The sequence below is a fragment of the Petaurus breviceps genome, unplaced genomic scaffold (assembly GCF_028583685.1).
Source record: "Petaurus breviceps papuanus isolate PSGF00001 unplaced genomic scaffold, PetGlider_PUasm1.0 456, whole genome shotgun sequence".
Classification (NCBI taxonomy): Eukaryota; Metazoa; Chordata; class Mammalia; order Diprotodontia; family Petauridae; genus Petaurus; species Petaurus breviceps.
In genome coordinates this window covers 609,045-630,347 of record NW_027186343.1, presented here as the reverse complement: position 1 = coordinate 630,347, position 21,303 = coordinate 609,045, and the positions used below count along the sequence as shown (strand labels likewise).

General features: G+C 45.4%; 1 protein-coding gene across 1 annotated transcript in view; it reads left to right on the top strand.

The window, feature by feature from the left end:
- The first annotated feature begins 14,262 nt into the window (after positions 1 to 14,262).
- Positions 14,263 to 21,303, top strand: part of LOC138171691 (zinc finger protein 420-like) — a 23,420-nt gene continuing 16,379 nt past the window's right edge. The window contains exons 1-3 of the mRNA XM_069101328.1: positions 14,263 to 15,216; positions 19,277 to 19,364; positions 20,700 to 20,776. Of these exons, the coding sequence (XP_068957429.1) occupies positions 15,154 to 15,216; positions 19,277 to 19,364; positions 20,700 to 20,776 (228 nt within the window). The 5' untranslated portion in view covers positions 14,263 to 15,153. The remainder of the gene's footprint in view (positions 15,217 to 19,276; positions 19,365 to 20,699; positions 20,777 to 21,303) is intronic.

Genomic DNA, 21,303 nt, shown 5'->3' with positions numbered 1-21,303 from the left:
TACTAACATCTTACTTGGCATCTGTTTTCTTTGCAAAGAAGGATAACCTTTACATTGGAAATGCCAGAATAGAAATGACCAACAGTCAGTTGATTCTCCAGATAAGTAAGGAGATAGTAAGTGAACATTTAGCTTTTTTGGATGAAAGGCATTCTCAATCTTGAACGAACTGGCAGGTATGATTGCTGATCCTCTGTCAGTGATAGGTAAAAGAACAGAGGAAGATGAGAGGTACCCTGACATTAGGGAAGGGCAAATGTCCCAATTGTCAAAAACAGGAAAAGAATAGAATCTGCAGAGGCCTGTGAATTTGAAGTGAATTCTAGGGGAAATCCTTGAACAGATCCTTAAGGAACTGCTTGGTGAATATCTAGAAAGAGAAATGTTAATGATGGAGCAAGGTTGGCTTTTTGTCAAGAACAAGTTATGCCTAAATAACCTAATTTCCTTTGTTTCACAGGGTTATCATGCTGGTATGAGAGGAATGCTGTGGATGTAGTTTGCTCAAATTTTAGCAAAGCTTTTAATAAAACGTGTCACATTCTTGTGAAGAGGGATGCATTAGACAATAATACAATTATGCACTTTCGGAACTGGTTCCTTGGTTGAGAACAGAGTCCTATGTCAATGTGGGGAGAAGCCTCCAGGGAAGTACTCCACTGATCTGTGTGTGAAAAATACAAGTGGCAAGACACAAAGACTGAAGGGATCACACTATCTGTAGAGTACAGACTCTGGGACTGTTCTCTCAACTCTGCTTGTAGCCCTCTAGGTCCCGTGGTAAAGTCCTTTGATGGAATCCCAGCCTCATAGAACAAATCCCCTCTAAGTCCTCAAGTGTGGTCCTTTGACTGAATCCCTACTTCCCAGAACAAATCCCCTTCATAAAAGCATTTGTTCTGTAAAACTTGGACTCCGTCAAAATGCTGCCCCCAAGCACCTAGAAGGCTACATGTGGCTTCGAGCCCACAGTTCCGCACCCCTGGACTAGAAGGTCTGGATAGGGTATCCCTGAGGGATTGTGAGGGTTTTCTTTGTAATGCTGTTACTCATGATCCCTCATCCAGCATGTTTCCCCCTATATTAGTTGACTAGTTAATATTAATTAACTTATACTTGGGGATATTTATTGGAAGGTAGAGTAAGAACCAAAGTACAGTGAACCTTCTTCCCCTTTACACACCCTCTTGGTCCCTAGGGACAATGGGCTCATAGCAGTGGTTAAAATTTATTAGTGTATAAAGTCATGGTTAAAAATTATTCCCCCAGCTAGTTCACTTTGGAGTGTGGCATAGCTGATGGACAAGCGGCTCACTCCCTTGCTTGCAGGGATTCACTGCTGGCCTGGGTCGAGCAGACCATTTCTTGAGGCTGCTATGGCTACCTGAAGACTGACAGAATCTCCAGTGTCTGAATTTCTGTGCTTTTTTCAAACCTTTAAAAGTTCATATTGTCATAATTTGGTCCATTCCATCTCTGACATTAATTCACCTAAGATGAGGAAAGCATGTAGAAAACAGAACAAAGGAGCTGTGTATTTGTGACCACATGGCGGCTGAGGGGGTACATAGGGCTGCTGCCTCTGCCACTCACTGCTGCTGCTGCTCACTCGGCCTAGCACCTGTTACCACCCAGAGGCTTACATTGACCAGTTCTTGAGCTTGCCACGAGGGAAGAGGGATTTCTTCTGTTCAAGTCTTTGGTTAGAGCACTCTGGCGTAGTTCGGCCACCTGTTAAGAGCTTTTTGTCACCATAGAGTAAGCCAGCAAGAAATAGAGAATACCTGCTCAGGCTCTGAAGGAGGAAGGGAAAGACCCATTCCATTATGTATTTCCAGAAGCAGGCTCAGCAAACCTCCATGTAGATAATGCAGCAGGTAGAGTAAATTGTGCATGTTGTAACAACTGGGCCTTCATTGGTCAGTATCTTCATTAAATCCTTATGAAAGCAGTCCCCATATGGGGGACTTTTCCTAGGAATTTCAATATAAAGAAATATCTCCCAAAGAAGCCACTGTTTCAGAGATCCATGATTTCACCCGTAGGGGTAGATGCTTCCTTCAGTTACGCCTTCCACGGATGTAGATATCGGGCCTTGTGCTCAATGTTCTTTGTGAGTTACTCACTCCCTCCCCACAATTAGTCATCTGGTGACCCAGGCTCTGAGGATGAGTTCCTTTCAAGTTCACTAGGCTCATTGTTAGACCTAGGATCAACGAGGGCTTGGGCTCTGTTGTCAAAGTCTTGAGAAACCAGGGTCATATCCATGTCACCATGAGAGATGCTTTTATGTGTAGCAGCTGTGCTGGGAGCATGGCCAGAGAGATGTTAGATTCCAAGAACAGCCCAGCAGACCCTGCCCCAGAGTTCACCAAATTGGTGACATGGAACTTGCTATTATGAGAGAGACTTTGGAAAAGGAGGAAATGGGTACCATCTTGTATACCACATGATGGACATAGGCTATGAATGGAATAAAAGTGAAAGCTTCTCAGGTAACATTCCAGAAATCTGAATAGAATTGTAATAAAGTACCAAAGACTTAGTAACCTGGGCTGGGACCCTTGCCTTGCTTGCCTGGTCATAGCTAAGCATGATGGGGTGGTTGAGGTGTCTATGTTTGTAACATCAGTTTGCAAAATCAAATCTGCCCCCCAGCCTCAGAGCATTAACTCTGCCCCTTCCCCCTGCCAGCACTCTGCCTAGCAACAATTCATGAACTGTTTATCTCCCCCTAGTATAGTGACCAGCTGCAACTATGAATCCTTCAATACACTATCTGTAGTTAACTCCTCAGCCAATTATACCAATTATACACATACTGAGTCTCCATTAGCCTTGGTTCCCAACATCCATCTTGTCAAACATGACACTGATGGGTGGCAGACTAGGCACTTCTCAGTCAGCCCTTGACCACTAGCTGACTTAGTGATATTTCAAGTCTAAAACCACACCCCCAGGTAGTCCCCCCCCCCGCCCCCCCCCCTGCACCTTGGGCTATTTCCCAGTGAATTATGGGCAATATGTCTGCTGAGCAGTTGATATTAAAAGTGCATGTTCCTTTAAGCACTGACCACTCCTTAACTCCTCCCTAATCCCACCCTTACTCACCTAGTTAGCATAGTTGACATCTGATTTAATACCTTATTTAATACTGATTTAATACCTTAAAAACTATATCTATGACTTCTTTAAGTTTGCAGGTTTCCTAAGAACCCCTGCCCACTGTAAAGCATAACAATAAACTTTTACAGTCTTGACTCAAAAGAATGCTTGGGCCTAGTGAATTCCTTCCAGACTGCACATCAGGGACTCTGCTCATCAGAATCCCTGTGACACCTATTATTGCCCCCTCATCAAGAGTAGGAGGAAAAAGCACAGACCCTACAAATCTAACCACAGGCCCAAATGTTCCAGACTTGTTTCCACTGAGCACCATCTGACCTGTACAACTATAAAATTGGAACTCCTATTGTGGAACTCTGGGCAGGTCCCCATGCCCTAAAATTTCCATGATTCATAAAATATTGTCTGCTTTCATATCTGACATATTTGTCTGTTTTCATGTCTGCTAGATATGTACCTTCTACTTTTTGGTATTACTGACATTTCATCTGCAAACGCCAGCAGATTTTGTGGTTAAGATTCCCGAGCAACAGAAACAGTACAGGACAAAGTGGGGGGAGAAGGGGTGGTCTTTTGGGTCTATAACCAAGCTTTGCATTTTGTATTTTGCCTCTCCTTCTAGACTGCCTCTAGTAGCAAGACCGCCCTTCTTGCAAGAAGAAATGATTAAATAAATCCTTACTGTCTCTACTTGGAGATATCTCAGCTTATTTTATTTTGGGCAAGGGTCATTTTGTCTCACACGGATATACTCTGGCCCCAGGTGCATTGTCCTCCAGGCCCTGTGTCTGAGAGTTTGTAATGGCAAACAAAGCAGTACTTTGCCTCTTGTTTCAGCTATACAAGTGCTTTTGAGACTCACCTTTGATTGTATCAAGTCTCCTTGGAAACAGAGTATACATTGTGTTACACTTAATAGGCCTAAGGGAGTTTGAAGACCTTTTGTAATGTTGGCACTCTGCTGTTCTATCTGTGTTATTGTTACTTTATCAGATAGAAGCATTCTGTCTGTTGAAAGAGGACTTTGCTATTGATTTGTATTTGATTTCTCTGACAGAAGCCTTGTCTTTTGATTTGTGTTACTTTGTCAGACAGAAAGTGAATTGGGATGATAGTGCCTGTAAAGTGTATAAATATTGTTGTAGCTCTGTTAAGCTTTGTCTTCCTAGAAACAGCAACTGCGAAGGGCTTGGAGTAGAGCAGTCCCTGTTAGCTGAGATATAGAACAGGAGCATTGAGCTGCCTACGTGTGAATCCAGGCAAGAGCTAGCAGTGGTTGACCTTTGAAAGAGGAGCCTGAAAGAGGAGCTGAGTGGTTTGGAAGCCAGCCTTGAGTCAAGATGAAAGAAGTCTTTACTTGGTACTCTGTACTGACTGATGAGATTGTGACTTACTGTGACCTAGGGGTGAATGGTGTTTGTGCTTTCTGCTACCCCTTAAGGATGATTGGAAACCAGCCTGGAGTCAAGATGAAAGAGAACTTTACTTGGATACTGTGTATTTTTTTTTATACAGTGTATTGATTGAGGAGATTGAGACTTACTGAATAATATGTTTTGTTTAAGACTATGTGGCCACCTTAGTAATAAGTTACGTTACATAGTCGTGAATGTTGTGCTTTAGTTTCTTGAATGTTTTGCTTTAGTTTATTGCTGAATAGAGAGTTCACTATACTATATGATTAGATCCTTAAAGTTACTCACAGCAGCAGTCCTCAGGAAATCTGCTTGTGATTGGTTTTACGGAGTTCTACTTGCCAGGAGTTGATAGGTCATTCTGGCTGACACCGTTGCACTTAATATGGGAACTCTTGCTTATGCCACCCATCCCTTCTTCCCTGCTAGGGGAGAAAAGGAGAGACAGGTGATCTGTCTCTTCCAAACTGCCACATGAAAAGTGGGTGGTACTTACTTTTGTCTGTAGCCCTTTAAATTTCTTTGCTGTCTTATCCTTTTTTAAAAAAATAATCAAAGTGTAGCTGAACATCCTTCTTTGCATGATTAATGATAGTAGAGGATAGGCATTGGGAGCAAGAGCTTTGTTTCCCTGGCCCTTTAAGAGAGAGTAAATACTGTTTCCTTCTAGCCCAAGCTGAGACTGGAGGAAGGGATAAGAAAAGAAACCCTTTTGGATTTTGTCAATTAAGAGTGTGTTATAGTTATGCCGTAGGCTAAAGAGAGAGAAGCTCTTTAGGACCAGATAAGCTCACGTAGGAAAGCCCTTGATCAGGATGAAGGCTGGATAGTTGAGGGCATTAAGCTGCTGAAATTGAGGGCATTAAGTTGTTGAAATTGGGACCAACATCAACTTTGTTGCTGATGCAGGCAATACTTCTAGCACAAAACCCAGTTTCCATCAGACTTCTCCACTGAGGCTTTACATTATTAATCATAACTATTATTTTCCAGGACTCCTTGATTCATGCTACATACTTCTTGTATTGTTGCATACAAAAATTGAAGTAATTAAAAGATATTTCTAGCTTCAGCATGTGCTATAGTAAAAATGGTGAATAATTTCATAATTAAGGAACTAAGGACTAAAGAATAGCTGAAGAGACTGGATTATCTCACTATAAAGAGTGGCAGATGTAAGAGATATGTAGAATTATGGGAAAAATCCTAAATAATGCCAAATGAATAATTCAGAACCACACCACTTCAACATTAAATGATCTGAGAAATTAAAGATAGATGGGAATAGTCAAATGTTGGAAGGACTATAGAGAGACAAGTGTACTAATACACTGATGATGGAGCTGTGTATTGGTCCAACCACTCTGGAAAGCCATTTGGAATTATGCTAAGAAAACAATTAAAATGTGTATATATATATATATATATATATATATATATATATATATTTTTTTTTTTTTGCTTTTTGGAGGGGGGAAAGCAGGGCAATTTGGGGTTAAGTGACTTGCCCAAGGTCACATGGCTAGTAAGTGTTAAGTGTCTGAGGCCAGATTTGAGCTCAGGTCCTTCTGACTCCAGGGCCAGTGGTCTATTTACTGAACCCCCTAGCCACCACCCCAAAATGTTTATCTTTTTAACACAGATATTCTACTGCTAGGCATATACCCAAAGGAGCTCAAAGGAAACCTCACATATACCAACATATTTATAGTAGTACATTTTATAGTAGTAAAGAGCTGGAAACAAAAGTAGACACCTAGAAGCTAAACAAATCCTTGGACACGAATGTAATGGGGGTATTACTGTGCCATAAGGAAAGATGAATTCAGAGAAACGTGACGATTTTATATTAATTGATGCAGAGTGATAGAACTAGAACAAGGAAAATTGCCCAAGACTACAGCCACGTAACTGTGCAAAACTTTGAGGCCACTAGGTGGCGCAGTGACTAGAGTATTAGACCTGGAGCCAGGGAAGGCCTGAGCTCAAATTTGACTAAACACACTAATTGTGTGACTGGCAAGTCACTTACCCTCTGTCTGTTTCCTTATCTGTAAAATGGGGATAATAATAGTATCTGCTTCCCAAGGTTGTGAGGATCAAATGAGAATGTATGTGTGTGTGTATCTCACCTTAAAGTGCTATGTTATTAACATAATATATATATTAGTATATATATATATATGCTAGTATAATATAATATATATTAAAGTACTAACATTATGATTGGAAGCTGGGTGTCTCAGAGGATAGAGTCCTAGACCTAGAGTCAGGAAGACTCATCTTGCTGAGTTTAAATCTGACCTCAGATGCATACTACCTTTGTGACCCTGTGCAAGTCACTTAACCTTGTTTGCCTCAGTTTCCTCCCCTGTAAAATGAGCTGGAGAAGGAATTAAAAAACCACTGTAGTATCTTTGCCAAGAAAACCCCAAATGGGGTCACAGAGAGTCAAATGCGACCGAACACAATATTATTGTTGTAATTATAATGACAAAGTTTGTCTCTGAAGGAGATGTAAAAAAATGCACTTCTTTTCCTTCTTTGCTGAGGTGGGAATTGGTTGGAAAACTGAAGGTAGTGTCAGACTCCTTGATGTGTTATTTTTGTTGAACTAATTAAAAAAAATTCTTTATTATAGAGAACAGAAGCTAGAGAAGCCTGCTACTGGGAATCACAGCCCTGACTGCTTTATACTAGCCATATGTTTGAGTACTAAGTTCAAGGATAGGAAGCCTGACTTCTTGTTAGAGGAAGTAAGCTCCCCAATCCTTATATCCGTTGACTGGCCAACCCTACCCTGGCCATTCCAGGGACATTTCTATTTTTGGCTCTAGCCTAGGGTTTCCCTTTAAAAAGGGAAGAAGTAAAAAAAAATACAAAAGCTATCCAATGTACAAACCCAAACCAGATATAAAACATCCTTTATTCCCACCCCACAAGGGGGATTCTCAAGTATAGAATAATTGTAGTGAACAAAAGAGAATGATTCAGTAACATCAGCAGCTAGGTAGTATATTGGATATAGTGCTGGGCTTGAAATAAGGAAGACCTGAGTTCAAATTTGGCCTCACATACTTTAATTAGCTGTGTGACCCAGGGTAAGTCCCTTAATAACTGTTTGCCTCAGTTTCCTCAACTGTAAAATGGGGATAATAGCACCTACCTCGAAGGGTTTCGAAAATCAAATGAGATGTTTGTAAAACACTTAGCACAATGCTTGGCACATAGGTACTTGTTTCCCTCCTCACTCCTGCTAGCAAAATCAGTTAGGAGACTAGTATTCAAGTCTCATTAGGACATCAAAGTTTTTGCAAGGCTACTAATTTCCTATCTAACAGATATAGTACAATCACATACTAAAAGTGATCTCTCTGGTGGTTTCTTTTTCCTCTTACGTTTCCTCTTCCACTGGCTCTGTCCGGTCTACTACAATCGCTATTGGCACTCTCTGCTGGTGGTAATTGAACTGCCTGATACAGACATTTCCCCCACTTGTCAGCATCATCACTACTTCAGTGGGAAATGCCATGGCTATGACTTTTCTCTAAGGGCCCTAGACCAAGGAATTAAGACACAAAACGAAGGGACAATTATTCCTTCCACATCGTGACTTTTTTTCATGGGTGGGCATAAGAAATTAAATGGAAATTTTTTTGGGAATTTTGCAGAAACCGCAGATGACCCATGAAGGCCAGAAGACAATACAGAGTCTATGACCAAATACTTAACCCAAATTTTACAATAGGGTGCTGTAAATACCCCATAAAAGAATAAGAATAAATTCAGACTTGTGAGAAATGAATATATCTCTCTTATATTTAATAAATAATTGTTGTATTAGGACCAAGGTTGGTGCCTTTTTCTAATTCCTCATCTAGAAACCAACGAGCATGGGAAATCTCTCTTAAGAGATTTACCCAGGCCAAAATATAATCAGACAGTAAAAGAAATTCTGAGTTAGGGCTAATGGGTATAGTCCTCATTGTGTTCACTCAGACAGGTCTGGGGTCTATTATCAAGACAAGTGATATGGAAATTGGTGTCTGTTTTGACCAAGATTTGAGTGACCTAAGTCATGTACCCCAAGACGTTCATATTACTAGAGCCCACACCTCCCATTGTGTTAAGCAATTCAAGTTGATTTCCATCCCTCCAGAATACCTACTCTTCAAAGGGCATATGAAATGTGACCCCACCACCATCAGGGTCTTTGGTCTGAGAGACAGCCAAATGATTATCCTTTTATTAATAACTTGCTGGCCTTATTAATAAAATGATTAAATTACCTAGCAACTATGTCTCTCAAACCTTCCTAATTGTCACAGACTTCTCTGGTGTGAAGGGTCAAAAAAGTTTATATGCATTTTCCAGATCTCTGGGGGTGCCACACTCCTAACCCCCTTGATGTGGAAGGGGTCCCATCTCAGGCATAAGCTTGCTTAGGTAGGACAAGTGCTGATAGCTTGGAGCAAGATGGGTCTTAGGATGGTTCAGAATCATCTTTCCTGGGGTAGAATTAGTGATTGGACCTATAGTGTACCCGTGGAACTCCATCTGTATTGACAAGGGAATATTCATAGCACCAATGGCGAATATGAATATGTCAGCATAGTTCTGAATGGCAAAATATAACAGACCCTCCATATAAAAGACAGAAGCGAAACATTTATTCAGACCCCGAATCCCAACATCAGAAAACCGAGTCCATCATAGCAACGAAGAAGTTATATACTTTATCACTGCAGGAAGCAACACCATCCCAAAGCTTTCCTACAGACAAACACTCACAAGTATAGCTGTCTCCTTGTCTGCATCATCCCAGCTATAACTGCTCTGACTCCCAGCTTCCTCTCATCTCTGCTCCACTGATTCAGCAAATTCCTCCCACCACAGGTTCCATGAGATTACATTTGGCCTGTTAAGAGGCAGGGAAGATCTTCAGATTCCCATTATAATTACACCATCTTGGCAGCCAGTTAGGAGACTCAACCCAGTAATGAGTCATTCATAGCTAGAAGCTGGCCTCCCTAAATTTCCACTTGGTCATGAGGAATTGTAAAGGATGATTGAATTTTGTTTCCACAGAAATCATACAAGCAAAATTTGTGGAGCCTAAGAAGTCCTACTAGTTGTTAATGTAAAAGATAAGCTGATCGCAGAAGAAAGCAGCGAGGGGTGTGGGCCGCCTATCAGTCAGCACACCTAAAAGCGGACTCTTTTGTTCTGACGCCTTTTTCCCGTGCGTCAGATGCAGACACTGCCTTAGTGAATGGAGCTCTTCTTATGGCTATTCTGGGCTGAATCAATTCCTTCCTCGCGCTATGGAGGATGCAGACAAACTGGGGTGAGACGATTCAGGCTTGGCATTTCCTTTACTAAATAAAGTATAAAGAAAATGAGGATGAAAGGGAGAAGGGGGAATTGACATGTGGAACTGAGACATGTAAGCAGGGGTGTCTACACCCATGTGGGGGTGCGGTTTGGGTGCTATGAACCCAGAAATGCCTGATAATGGTATTCAAGGAGAAAATGTGAATTGGGATAGAAATCATAAAAGGGCTTTGTACTTGTCTTAGTGTGCCTGTGCCTACTAAATTACCCTTTTTCACAAGGGGGTAAAGGCTAGGTCACCCATCCTAAATGATGTGAAATAAAAAATCTTTTTTTCTAAATTCACTAATGGCCAGGGGGGATTCTTGGTAAAATGATTATTTCTCATGGAAAGGTATTCCAAAAGGATAGGTGGGAAAGGAAGGCCACCCACCAAGATATCTCTGAGAAAGGAGGAGAGATGTATTTGGAAATTAAAGGTCATGGGAACATATGCTCTAACGTCTGAGGGCAACATGGTGGAAAATGCTGTCAAGGCACCATTCCTATGCAGATGTTTTGATCTTTTAAAGTTCGATCTCTGTCCCTATGTGAGCACGATCGAGTTAGTCATTCACTCCAGTGGATGCTTCCTTTTCTATAAAATCAGGAGGTTGGATGAAATGATCTCCATGAGCTCTTTCACGATTAATGACATTCTCTGACTTCGGAGCCCTCTTACCAGGATCCTGTAAATTCCCAGATGAATGAGACACCAGCATGCTTGGCTTAGAAGCCAAGGAATGCCTAGAAGCACAGGAAATCAAACTGTCCTTAGATTTAGAATTGGCAATAACTCTATCTCCCTTCTAGAGAGCAACATACTCTACCTGCAGCATATTCCTCTCTTTTCATCCTCCATCAGGCCACTTTCAGAGTCCCTCACCTCCATCTTCCTTCAATGCTCACCTGTGTGCTAATTCTCTGCAGACTTCCTTGATTAGTATTAGCATTCTTTGGATACTCAAATTACCTTCTATCTACTCATCTGGTTTCATGTAGTCAATCTTTCAGTGTTATTATTTAAGCTAATCTGGAGGGCAGGGTTGTTGAATCAAATCCTCATCTTCCCCCAATATATTTCATCAGCTCCCGGCCAATCCTTTCCCAACAAGCTTATCTCAACTCCTTAGTGCTTTCCCACCCCCCTCTCCCCTTAGTATCCCTAGCTCCCTTCAAAGCTCAACTCCAGTCCCTCTCCAACCATTTTACACACACACACACACACACACACACACACACCCCTCCTGCCTGGCAGATCCCTTGTGTGCCCCCAAATTCCTTCTTGGTGCCTACTGAATGAAGGATTCAGAAGCCTCATGATGCAGGTGAAAGAGGGGACGCTAAAAGCTGACTGTTACAACAAACAGCCGTACGACCTTGGCGACGGTTCCCATCCCGTCCTGGGAAATACGGGACAAGTCAAGGAAGCAGGGTCTGATGACACTGTATCCTGGGGCGCAGCGATCCCTGCAGGGGGAGACTGCAGCCCCGGCTCCCGGAGCAGGCTTTGGGGGGGCTCTCTGACCGCAAGGGGAGCAAACCACTGCACGCCTGAAGAAATGGATTCGGTGGAAGCGCAAATGCTGAAGCGAAGCCGAAGCGCTCGGGCCACGGCAGGGGGGCCCCGGACAAGGACCTCGGGAGATGGCGGCGGGCCGTGGGGTCCCGGGGGGCGCGAAGTGTTGGGCAGGACTGAACAACAGCATTCCGCATGTGCTGCAGTAGAAGGTAAGCTCCTTGAGGGGAGGCCCCACCTCACTGACGTCTTGGTGTCACCGGCTCCCAGTGCGGTGCCTTGCATACAGAAGGTGTTTAATAACCACACTGCTGTCCCACCCAGCTCCCCCCATCTGCGGAGAGCCCTACCCTCCTGCCCCACCCTTTCCAGGCCCGCCCTCTCTCTTCCCGCCCCTATCATTTCCTTCTCTCAGTCCCCTCCCAGCGCGCGCGGCGCATTCTGGGGCCTGTAGTTCGAAGGGCGGCTCTGCGCAGGCGCAGTGTGGGCAGGTGGGGCTACAGCCCTGTGAGCCTAGTTCGGGCTGGCTGCTTGGAGCTTCCCGGATAGCGGGCCAGAAAGGGTGAGTGTGAGCGAGCGTGATGCGTGCGGATGTCCGTGTATGCGTGTGCACCTGGGGGTGTAGAGGGGGAGGGGCGCGCGTGGGTCGCGGGGCGTGCCGGTGGCGCGGCGGGTGAGTGTGCCTCGGCCTGCCCGCCGAGCTGCGGGTGGGGAAGCGGGAAGGGCGTGTGCGTGGGTGTGTGCGCACGCGTGTGAGTGTGCTCCTGGGGGCGCGCGCGCGTGGCTCGCGGGCCGGGCGCGCTCTCTAGCCTTCGGCGCAGTCTCCGGAAGGAGGGGGCTCGGTGGGGGAGGGGGCCCCGCCCCCAGCGGCCCGAGGCCGTCTGGTCCTTACCAATCCATCCTCGCTTTTGAACCTTGTTGCGCCCCCCCACGGAGCGCCTGAGGGGGCGGGGAGAGGGGCTGGTCTGGGCGCGGGGCCCCGCGGGGAGGGGCTCCGCGGGACCAGCCCTGCCTCCTGTCCCCTCGATCTTGCCCTCCTCCACCTCCCCTGGGTCTGCCTCTGGGTCCGAGCCCGGTCGGGACCATCGCTTCCCTTTCCGTCCTCCCTCCTCCTCCGGGGCGACCACGAGCTCCCGGAGCCGGCCCCGGGGCTTTGAGGGCCCGGCCGTGCGCCCCTGGTACACAGGACGCGGGTGAGGCCGAGACGCCCCAGCCAGGAAGCGCCTGAAGGAGGATTCGAACCCAGGCCTTCCTGGCTGCAGGCCCCCGCCTTGGTCCGCCGCGCCGCCCAGCCCCAGGGGGGTACGGATGGCCGGGCCGGCGGGGCGGGTGTGTGTGCATGACACTGCCCCCTCGGAGGGGCTCCGCGGCGCTGTGCATCGGGGGTGCGCGGGGCAGGAGATCTGCGGCGTGACTCAGCCTCTTGTCATCCTGGGTCCCGGCCGCGTCTGCCGATGAGAGCAACACCGGCATCTACGGAGCGCCTGGATTTTTGCAGAGCGCTCTACTTTCGTCTTCACAACAGTTCTGGGAGTGCTGTTATTTTCCCCGTTTTGTAGGTGAGGAAACTGAGGCAGCGTACTGGGGTGAAGTGACTTACCCAGGGTCACGCAGCTGGTATCCACTCCGGGCCCAGTTCTCTGTTCGGGGGACCACCCGGAAGCCTCCTTCTGTTCCCACTGCCCACGAGCAGCCCTCCTGGGCCTCATCTGACTGTCTGGGGCCCCCGAGGGTCAGGAGGAGGGGCTGTCTAAGCTTGGAGGGGGCTCGATCCGGGTGGCCCGGAGCCAGGCTCTGCTGCCTTTAGGTTCTGTAGCTGGAGCGGAGATCAGAGGCAGACTCTGTGTGTGTGTGTGTGTGTATCTGTGTATGTTCACGTGTTTGTGCATCTACACATTTTGGAGATTGCTCCCCACAGCGCTGTGCGCTGCCTAGTCGGTAGCCTCCTGAGGGAGAAGCGTCTCCTCCAAGGTTCTCAGAATGTGACTAGGTGAGGACCCTCCTGGGTCTCTTCTTGTCTGTCTTCTATTTCATTAGGTTGTGTGGAGGTGGGAGGGGGGGAGGGAGCGGGCAGCAATGGCACCCAGAGCACTTGGGAGAACAGGTCCTTGAATGTCTTTGAGACTCTATTTCCTGTTCTGCAAACTGGGAGGAACATACTGTACCTGCATTTCCTATTTCACAGATTTGTGAGAAAAAAAAAAAACAGCAGCTTTTTTTTTCTGAACCATAAAGTGCTGCCTTCGGCTTTGTAACTAGGGAGCCAGCAGGACCTGGGCTCAAGTTTGCCTCTGACACCGCCTGGCTGTGTGGCCCTGGGTGAGACCCTTAGCCTCTCAGTTATTTGGGACCTGTGGTATCAAGCTCACAAGCTCAGAGATGGGGGCCGCTGACCAGAACCTAAGGATCTCTGTGGGCCACATAATGTATCTTTTTTTTTTTTTTAAAGAATTGGGGTTAAGTACCTTGCTCAAGGTTACACGGCTTAGCTTAATGTATCTCTGTGTTGTTACTGTTCCCCAGTTATCTGGCCCTACTCCAGCCAGTTGTAGCCAGAATTTGACACCTCTGCTCTAGGCAGTTCCGCAGCCTGCATTGATCTAGAGAGTTTCCTCTTCTGGGCCTTCTTTATAGTTCCTATCCCCAAAGTACTAGGGAGAGGTGAGTTATAAGTCCGGGGAAATGGCAGAAAATCCTGAGGCCAGGAAGCTGAGGAGTGAATATGGGGGCTTGAGTAGAGTGTGAAGACGTCTGGGAACTGGAGCACTCAGGAGTGGGCCTGGACTGGGGGAAGATCTAGGAGGTGAGGGAATGACCAGCAGAGAGGACGAATGGACAGTGCAGTTGGGGTGGGGATGGGGGGGGCATGGGGTAGGTGCCTCATGAAGAATAGCTGTGCTCTCCACTCCTCCCAATGAGGCTTCACTGGGATCTCCAGTTCTGGCAGCCAGGGCTCATACCAGTGACAGTTTTCTCTTTCTTGGAGGTATTGAAGTGGTGAGAATAGAGAGAGCTCAAGCTTTGGAGATAGGTGGATCTGAATTCAAATTCAGGCAGTTTGATATTACAGTGACTAGTGGCAATGCACCAGGTGTCAGAGGGACCTGAGTTCAGACATTTACTAGCTGTGTGACCCTGTGCAAGTCCCTTCATGGTCTTCATCTATAAAAGGGGTGTAATACTAACAGCTGTCTCACAGGGTTGTAGTGAGGCCCAAGTGACAGTACAGAAGTAAAGGGCTTTACAGACTTTGCTATAAAAATGTTAACTATTATCATATTTGTTTGTTGGCTCTTGGAATCTACTTCCTCTTTGTTATGAGGACCAAATGAGGTAATATTTGTAAAGTGCTTAGCACAGAGCCTGACACATAGTTAGAATGTAATAAATATTTATTCTTCCTTTCTCACTTTCTTTTCTTTTTAGTTTCTAGAACAATTTTATTTCGAACCAAGACTGACAATCCCATGAAAGCTTTATGATTTCCTTCTGTTCGTTACTTAAAAAAAAATAACCTTTTAATGATATTTTCTGTTTCTTATATCACTGCAGTATTCCATGTATCCTCTCATCACCCCTCTCTCAGAGTACCAACCCTTATAATAAATAGTGTTTTTTGCAGAGGAAATAAAAAAGGGGGAGGCGAATTAAGCACAATTGATTGAGACTTGAAAAAGTCCAAAAATGTGCAGTTAATCACACCTTTCTACTGCCTGCTCCATGAAGAGTGATGCCCTGGGGTCACATCAAAGACTCTCTGCAGTCTCAAGAAGACAAGAATGGGTAAGGACAGGGAAAGATTGAAAACAGCGGAGAGGAAGGAGGAGGCCTCACTTTGGAGGCAAGAGGGGGTTCTATTGATGAAGGTTCTGGAGGGTGAAGAGAGACGAGAGGGGGGTGTCCCCTCATCTCTCTCTGAGTTCCACTCTATATAGTTGGTTTACTTTTGGTGTGCACTTGTCCTTTCCGTGCTGTAGTCATTTTGTATATTGTTTTCTTGACTTTGCTGACTTTACTCTTCATCAGTTCTTGTAGATCTTTCCATGCTTCTCTGTGTTCATTACACACATCAGAGATGGGGCCACTGACTAGAGCCTAAAGATCTCTGTGGGCCTCATTCTAATGGACATACTCCATTATATTCATGAGCCACACTTGGTTTAGCCATTCTCCAGCTGATGGGCATCAATGTTATTTCCAATTCTTAGCTATGACAAAAACTGCTTCTATAAATATTTTGGAGTTTATGGGGACTTTTTTTCTTACCAGTGGCTTCCTGGGGGTTTAAGCTCAGTAAAGGAGTTTTTGTTGTCAAAGAGTGTAGACATTTTAGTCACTTTATTTGCATAGCTCCAACTTGCTTTCCAGAATAGTTATACTATTTCACAGCTCCACCAACAATGTATTAGTGTACCTGTCTTTCTATAACTCCTCCAACCTTGTCATTTTGGGTCATTTTTGCCACTTTTCAGGGTGACCAGTGAAACCTTTGCATTGTTTTGATTTTCATTTCTATTATTGTTAGTGATTTGAAGCATTTTGTTTTTCATGTGGTTGGGAATACTTTGTCCCTCATGAAGATGTTTGTTCATATTCTTTGACCATTTATCTGTTGGGGAATTAGGGTTAGGGTTAGTCACGTGTATATTTATTATTTATATATCTTGGCTACCAGGTCCTTATCAAAGAAATTTGATACAAAGATTTTTCCCCATTTACTTACTTCCCTTCTCATCCTGGCTGCATTTGTGTTGTCTGTGCCCAAACTTTTCAGGTTCCCTCTTCCGCTGGAGTCAGAACACTATGTACCTTGAGTTACTTTATCTTTTTTTAAGGTGGCCCTATTTCTACTGGCTCTCTTCCTCTCATCTCGGTTCCCCATTTCTCCTTTGATGCCCCTCTCCCTTTAGAGCTTTGTTAGTTCTTTTTAAATATCCTGCTTTAATCTTGTATAATGTTTCTCCCTCTTTTCCCCTCTCAGTCAAGTTCACTTCATCTCCTTATTGGCTAGTCCTGTTACTTAGTTTTCATTTTATTTTTTTGTGCCCCTTTCCCTCACTCTCCACTCAAGACCCTAATTCTCTGATTCATGACCCCTGTATTTATCTGGTCTCTCTCTTTTCTCTGTTTTCTTTATGCAATAAAGCCTGCAGAGTATCCATTCCAGGCTCTCTCCTAGGTGCTTTCTGCGCTGCCTTGTTGGGCTTTGCCAAGTGGATTCCCCTTTTCCATTGTGCTTCACACAGAGAGGATGTTGCCCCATGCTAAGTCCCCTTCTGTACTATATCCCTTATTTTTTCTGCATTTACCTGGAAATTTCCCTGTGTTCATGCTCTCCCACTCCTCAGAGTGTCAGCTACCCCCAGGGATTCCATCTCCCCTCCTCCCAAGAGCGAGAGACTTTTCAAGCCCAAGGCCCTTAGGCTTCATCCACTCCAAGGCTCTCATCTCTCCTCACCCTTAGGAACATTCATCAGTAGAGCCCCCTCTTGCCTCTAGTGAGGCCTCCTCCTTGCTCTCCACTATTGTCAATCTTCCCCGTCCTTCCCCATTCTTATCTTCCTGAGACTGCAGAGATCACGTTTCCCCTCACTGCTGTTCTTTCACGTGACTCTTGTCTGTCTCCCGGCTCCCCTCCCCTCGTTATGCACCTTCACATGTCGGAGCCCCCCTGAAAGCATTGATTGGCCTGTGGGACAGCGTCACCAGGTTGTGTCCATGCGTCCTCCTGGATGCTTCTTCCTTGGTAGCTCTAGGAGATTTCCGCCTTCACCCGTCTCCTTGTGTACATGTAGGAAGACGACTTCCTGCTCTCTCTGTGGTCACTGTCCTCTGTGGTTGCTGCCCTTATTACACCTCCTGTCTTTCTGTTGTTCAGAGGGTTTGAGAGGCAAATACTGTCTTTCAGTGCTGGCTCTCTTTCTAAAAATATTTCAAGCTTGTCTTTATTATTTAATGTCCGTCTTTTTGCCCATATGGTTAAGCTCAGATTTCAGGATAGGTCCCCCTGGGCTATGGCCTGAGCTCCAGTGCTTTTCAGGACACATTTCTTTTACTCCTTCCTTTTGTATTATTGGAATGCCCTCTCCTTTTTATTTGAAGGCCTTTCTTCTGGTTGCTTGAAGAGCTTGTTTCTGGATTGAATTATTCATTTTAACCACGATATGACTTAGAATTTCCATCCTTGGGGTATTTTTTCTGGAGGCAAACTTTGAATTCTTTCAACTGGAATTTCATTTTCTACATTTAGAAGTTCTGGACTGTTCTGTTATTTTCCTCATTATATTGTTAAGGTTTTTTATCCTGTCGTATTCTTCTGAGATATTTGTGATCCTTAGGTTGTCTCTATGCATTCTGTCTTCAAGATCCATATATTTTGCTTGTATGATGAGCACATTTTCTTTAAATATTCTTGCTTTTTGGTTTCCTTTCTTCTAAACTGTCCTTTACTTCCCTACATTTGCATTCCCAGTCTCTTGTTCTCTTACTGCTTTGGTGAGGCTTGCCATCACAGATCCAAGTTTTTCTGTTCTGTTCACTATTTTTACTGTGTAGGACATAAATTCTCTCATAATTCTCATTTCTCTTTTAAATCACCAAGAAATTGTATGTTGTGATTTCAGGTTCTCCTCAATTTCCACAGCCTCCTCTGCCTCCTTTTATGTTGTGTCATTATCCTTTATTTTGAATTCTCTGTTCATAGATGCCTGAAGTTATTTATGAGGTCTGGAGACCGTATTTGCTTCTGTTAGTGTTTTTCCTGTTGGCTTCTCTGTTTATGTTTAGGGGCTTTGAGGTTTCTTCTTCCAGAATTCCTTAGTACTTCCAGTTATTTTTTCTCCCTTTCTGACTCTCTTTCCTCTGCTTGTGGATCTTTTCAGCTTTCTCCTGTACAGGGTGATGACTTTTGGGTGAGTTTTGACTTCAGGGTGTCTCCAACCTTGGAGACAGCTGAAGTTGCATTATCTTTGATGCTTAATTTCTCTGTTTTTGAGAAGTTTGAGATGTTGGGGGATTGAGGAAAACATCTAGTCCACCATCGTGTTGCTCCAGGCCCTGGAAGCCCCACCTCATTTGCAGTGGCTTTTTTGCACCCCCACAATTGCTGCACCCCTCAGTGTTCTCCCTGCTCTGTCTGGTGTACTTCCTGCTTCATTGGCCTTTTACCGGCTCACCTCCTCTTTTCCTAGATGGTTTCTCCCTTACGTTTATTTTCTTCAAGTCTTGGATGGTGAGCTTAGCCACATTGACAACACAGATGTAGATATATGTCAGGCTTATTCTGTAGTCTGATCACAAGTGCTATACTTGTATACTTAAAGACCCTGAGCTTGTCCACCCCACCCTAGATTGTCATAACAATAGCTGGCATTTATATGGTGCTTTAAGGTTTGCAAAGCGCTTTACAAATAGTCTTTCGTTTGATCTTCACTCAACCCTGGGAAGCAGGTGCTCTTATCCTATCCCCCTTTTACAGATGAGGAAACTGAGGTTGAGAGGTTAGGAGATTTGCTCAGGGTCTCACAACTAGCATAAGTATCTGAGGCTGGATTTGAACTCATGTCTTTCTGACTCCAGGTCCATTGCTCTGTGCACTGATACCTTGCAAGCTCCTTGAGTCAGGGCCCCTGTCTTATTTATCCTTTTATCTGAGAAAGAGCTTGTCATCACAAGGCCTTATCCAACATCAGTTAATTAAATGTTTGTTGAGTGACTGAATGAAAGCCATCCTGTTCCCATTTGTATGGTCTTTGCCCATCTCCAGAGGGCCCTGAGATGGGAATGTGTCTGAGACTATTGAGCCCCTTCTGCTGACTCAGTCTTCTCCCTATCTGTCATCCAGCAGCCTTTGGTAGAGTCTACAGGGGCCCCAAACTGGAGTGCCAGGGGATCGGTGGAAACAGAGCTGAGCCTGACAGTGAAGGCCCCAGGTAAAATGACCTTGCCCTTGAGCCCCTACCCCCCAGCTCCTCGGTTAGCAGGCATCCATCCTGACCTCAGAGACCTTTCAGCAGAGGCCAGGGCCTGATTCAGAGGAGCTGGAGCAATCCCTGACCAGTCTGCCTGGAGAGGCCAGGTTTGGGTGGAGGCAGGGGATGGGGGAATATAGCCGACCTGCCTCTAGTGCTCAAGAAGGAAGGTGAGAATCACTGGGGCAGGCCACCACCTGGTGTGAGGGGAATGTTTGAAGTGGGGGGAGGTTGGTACTGCCAGGACTGAATCTACACCTGACCCTGATGCTGTTTGCTCTTCAGTCCTGACCAAACAGTGATTGATTTGCCCCTTGCCAGTGGATCTTTTTAGGCTCTGAGCTGGACCACTGACCCCTTGGCCCCATGTCTGTCCTGCCTCATGTAGGACAATATCTCTTTTCCTCATCAATCAGTCAGAATGAGGTGACAGTCTTGTGAGGAAACAAAAGAAATTAAATGCTTGATCTCCCAGAGTGTGCTTTCTGATCCAGAATCTCCCTGATCCCTCCTTCCTTTCCTTCCTTGAAGGACGTTATATGGCACTTTGCACATAGTAGGTGTGCCATAAATATTTGCTTTGATTTTATTTGGAAACTTAAAAAAAAAATAAAAGCTCTTGGTGGGCTCTGCTCTCACCCTGCTGGTGTACCCAGCCTTCTGTTCTAGATGGTGGCCTGGGGAGGGTCCTGGGCCCTCTTGTGCAGTGAGAGATAGGCTGGTTCCCCAGTAGAATGCAGAAAAGGAGGCAGGAGCTGCACGTTTTCATAGCAAAGCCATGACCCAAGTTAGCAGGTGTGGGACCACCATAGCATGGTCTGTTTGGGTTTGTTTCGAGCACTTCTGCCGTGTTCAAGATGACTCTTTCCTGGGTGTACTTGGGTCGAGAGAAGGGGAGAGTGTGGTGGATGATAGTGGATGTCATGGTATCAAGGTGTCAAGGCACTGGCTTTGGAGTCTGTCATTCTGTGGCCTTGGGCACATCAGCTGACCTCCCTAGGACTGTGATCTTTAAGGCTTCTTTCAGCTCTAAACCTATCTTCTGTAGGTTTGTTTAGAATAAATAAGGCAGTCGGTAAGCCTGAAAACCCATTGTACATGTGAACTATTACCATTGTATGTTATTCTAAAAGGAGGTGGGGCATTTCTGGGCTCCTGTTGAGCAGTAGATCTGTAGGGACCATGGTGGTCTTAGCCAGGTGGCAGGGGGCTGGGGGAGGTGATTACCCTGGTGGAGATTCATGCTTCTGACATCCTTGTGAATCGGTTCTTCTCTGGTATCCCTCTTTCCTGCAGACTGTGCTCTTTTCCAAGAAATGAACATGGAAGAAGAGGAGGGAATGATGTCTGGCTTCCTCACAGCCAAGTCTCGGGTGAGTTGGGACCCTTTCTATCACTGGAAGGGTCATGCAGACTGTGGGCTTTTCCTTTTCCTTTTTTCGCTACAGCCCATGCTCTTTCCAAGCCACAGAACCTTCTGTGGCTCCCAGTGCCCTCCATGGGATGTCTCTGTGCATGTGTATCTCTAGCATATAACACAGTGCTTAGATGTAGTAAGGGCTCGGTCTGTGCATTTTCATTCACTCATCAGCATATACAGAGATAAGCAAATACAGAGTAGCTTGAGGAAGGAGAAGGCAGTGCAGTGTGCAGACCCTGTCAGAGGACCTGGGTTTGAGTCTGCCATTGACTGCTTGTGTGACTTTAGGCAAGTCACTTGGCTTCCCGAGGTCTCATTTGTAAAATGAAGGGGTCAGACTGGATGGTCTTTCAGGCCCCTTCCATCTCTAGGTATATGCTCCTATGACCCCCTGACCTGGTCATAATTGTGGCAGTCAGGAGAGTCTTCACCTGGGATGGACCTTAGAGGAAGATAAAGCCCCCAGAGGTGGAGGTGAGG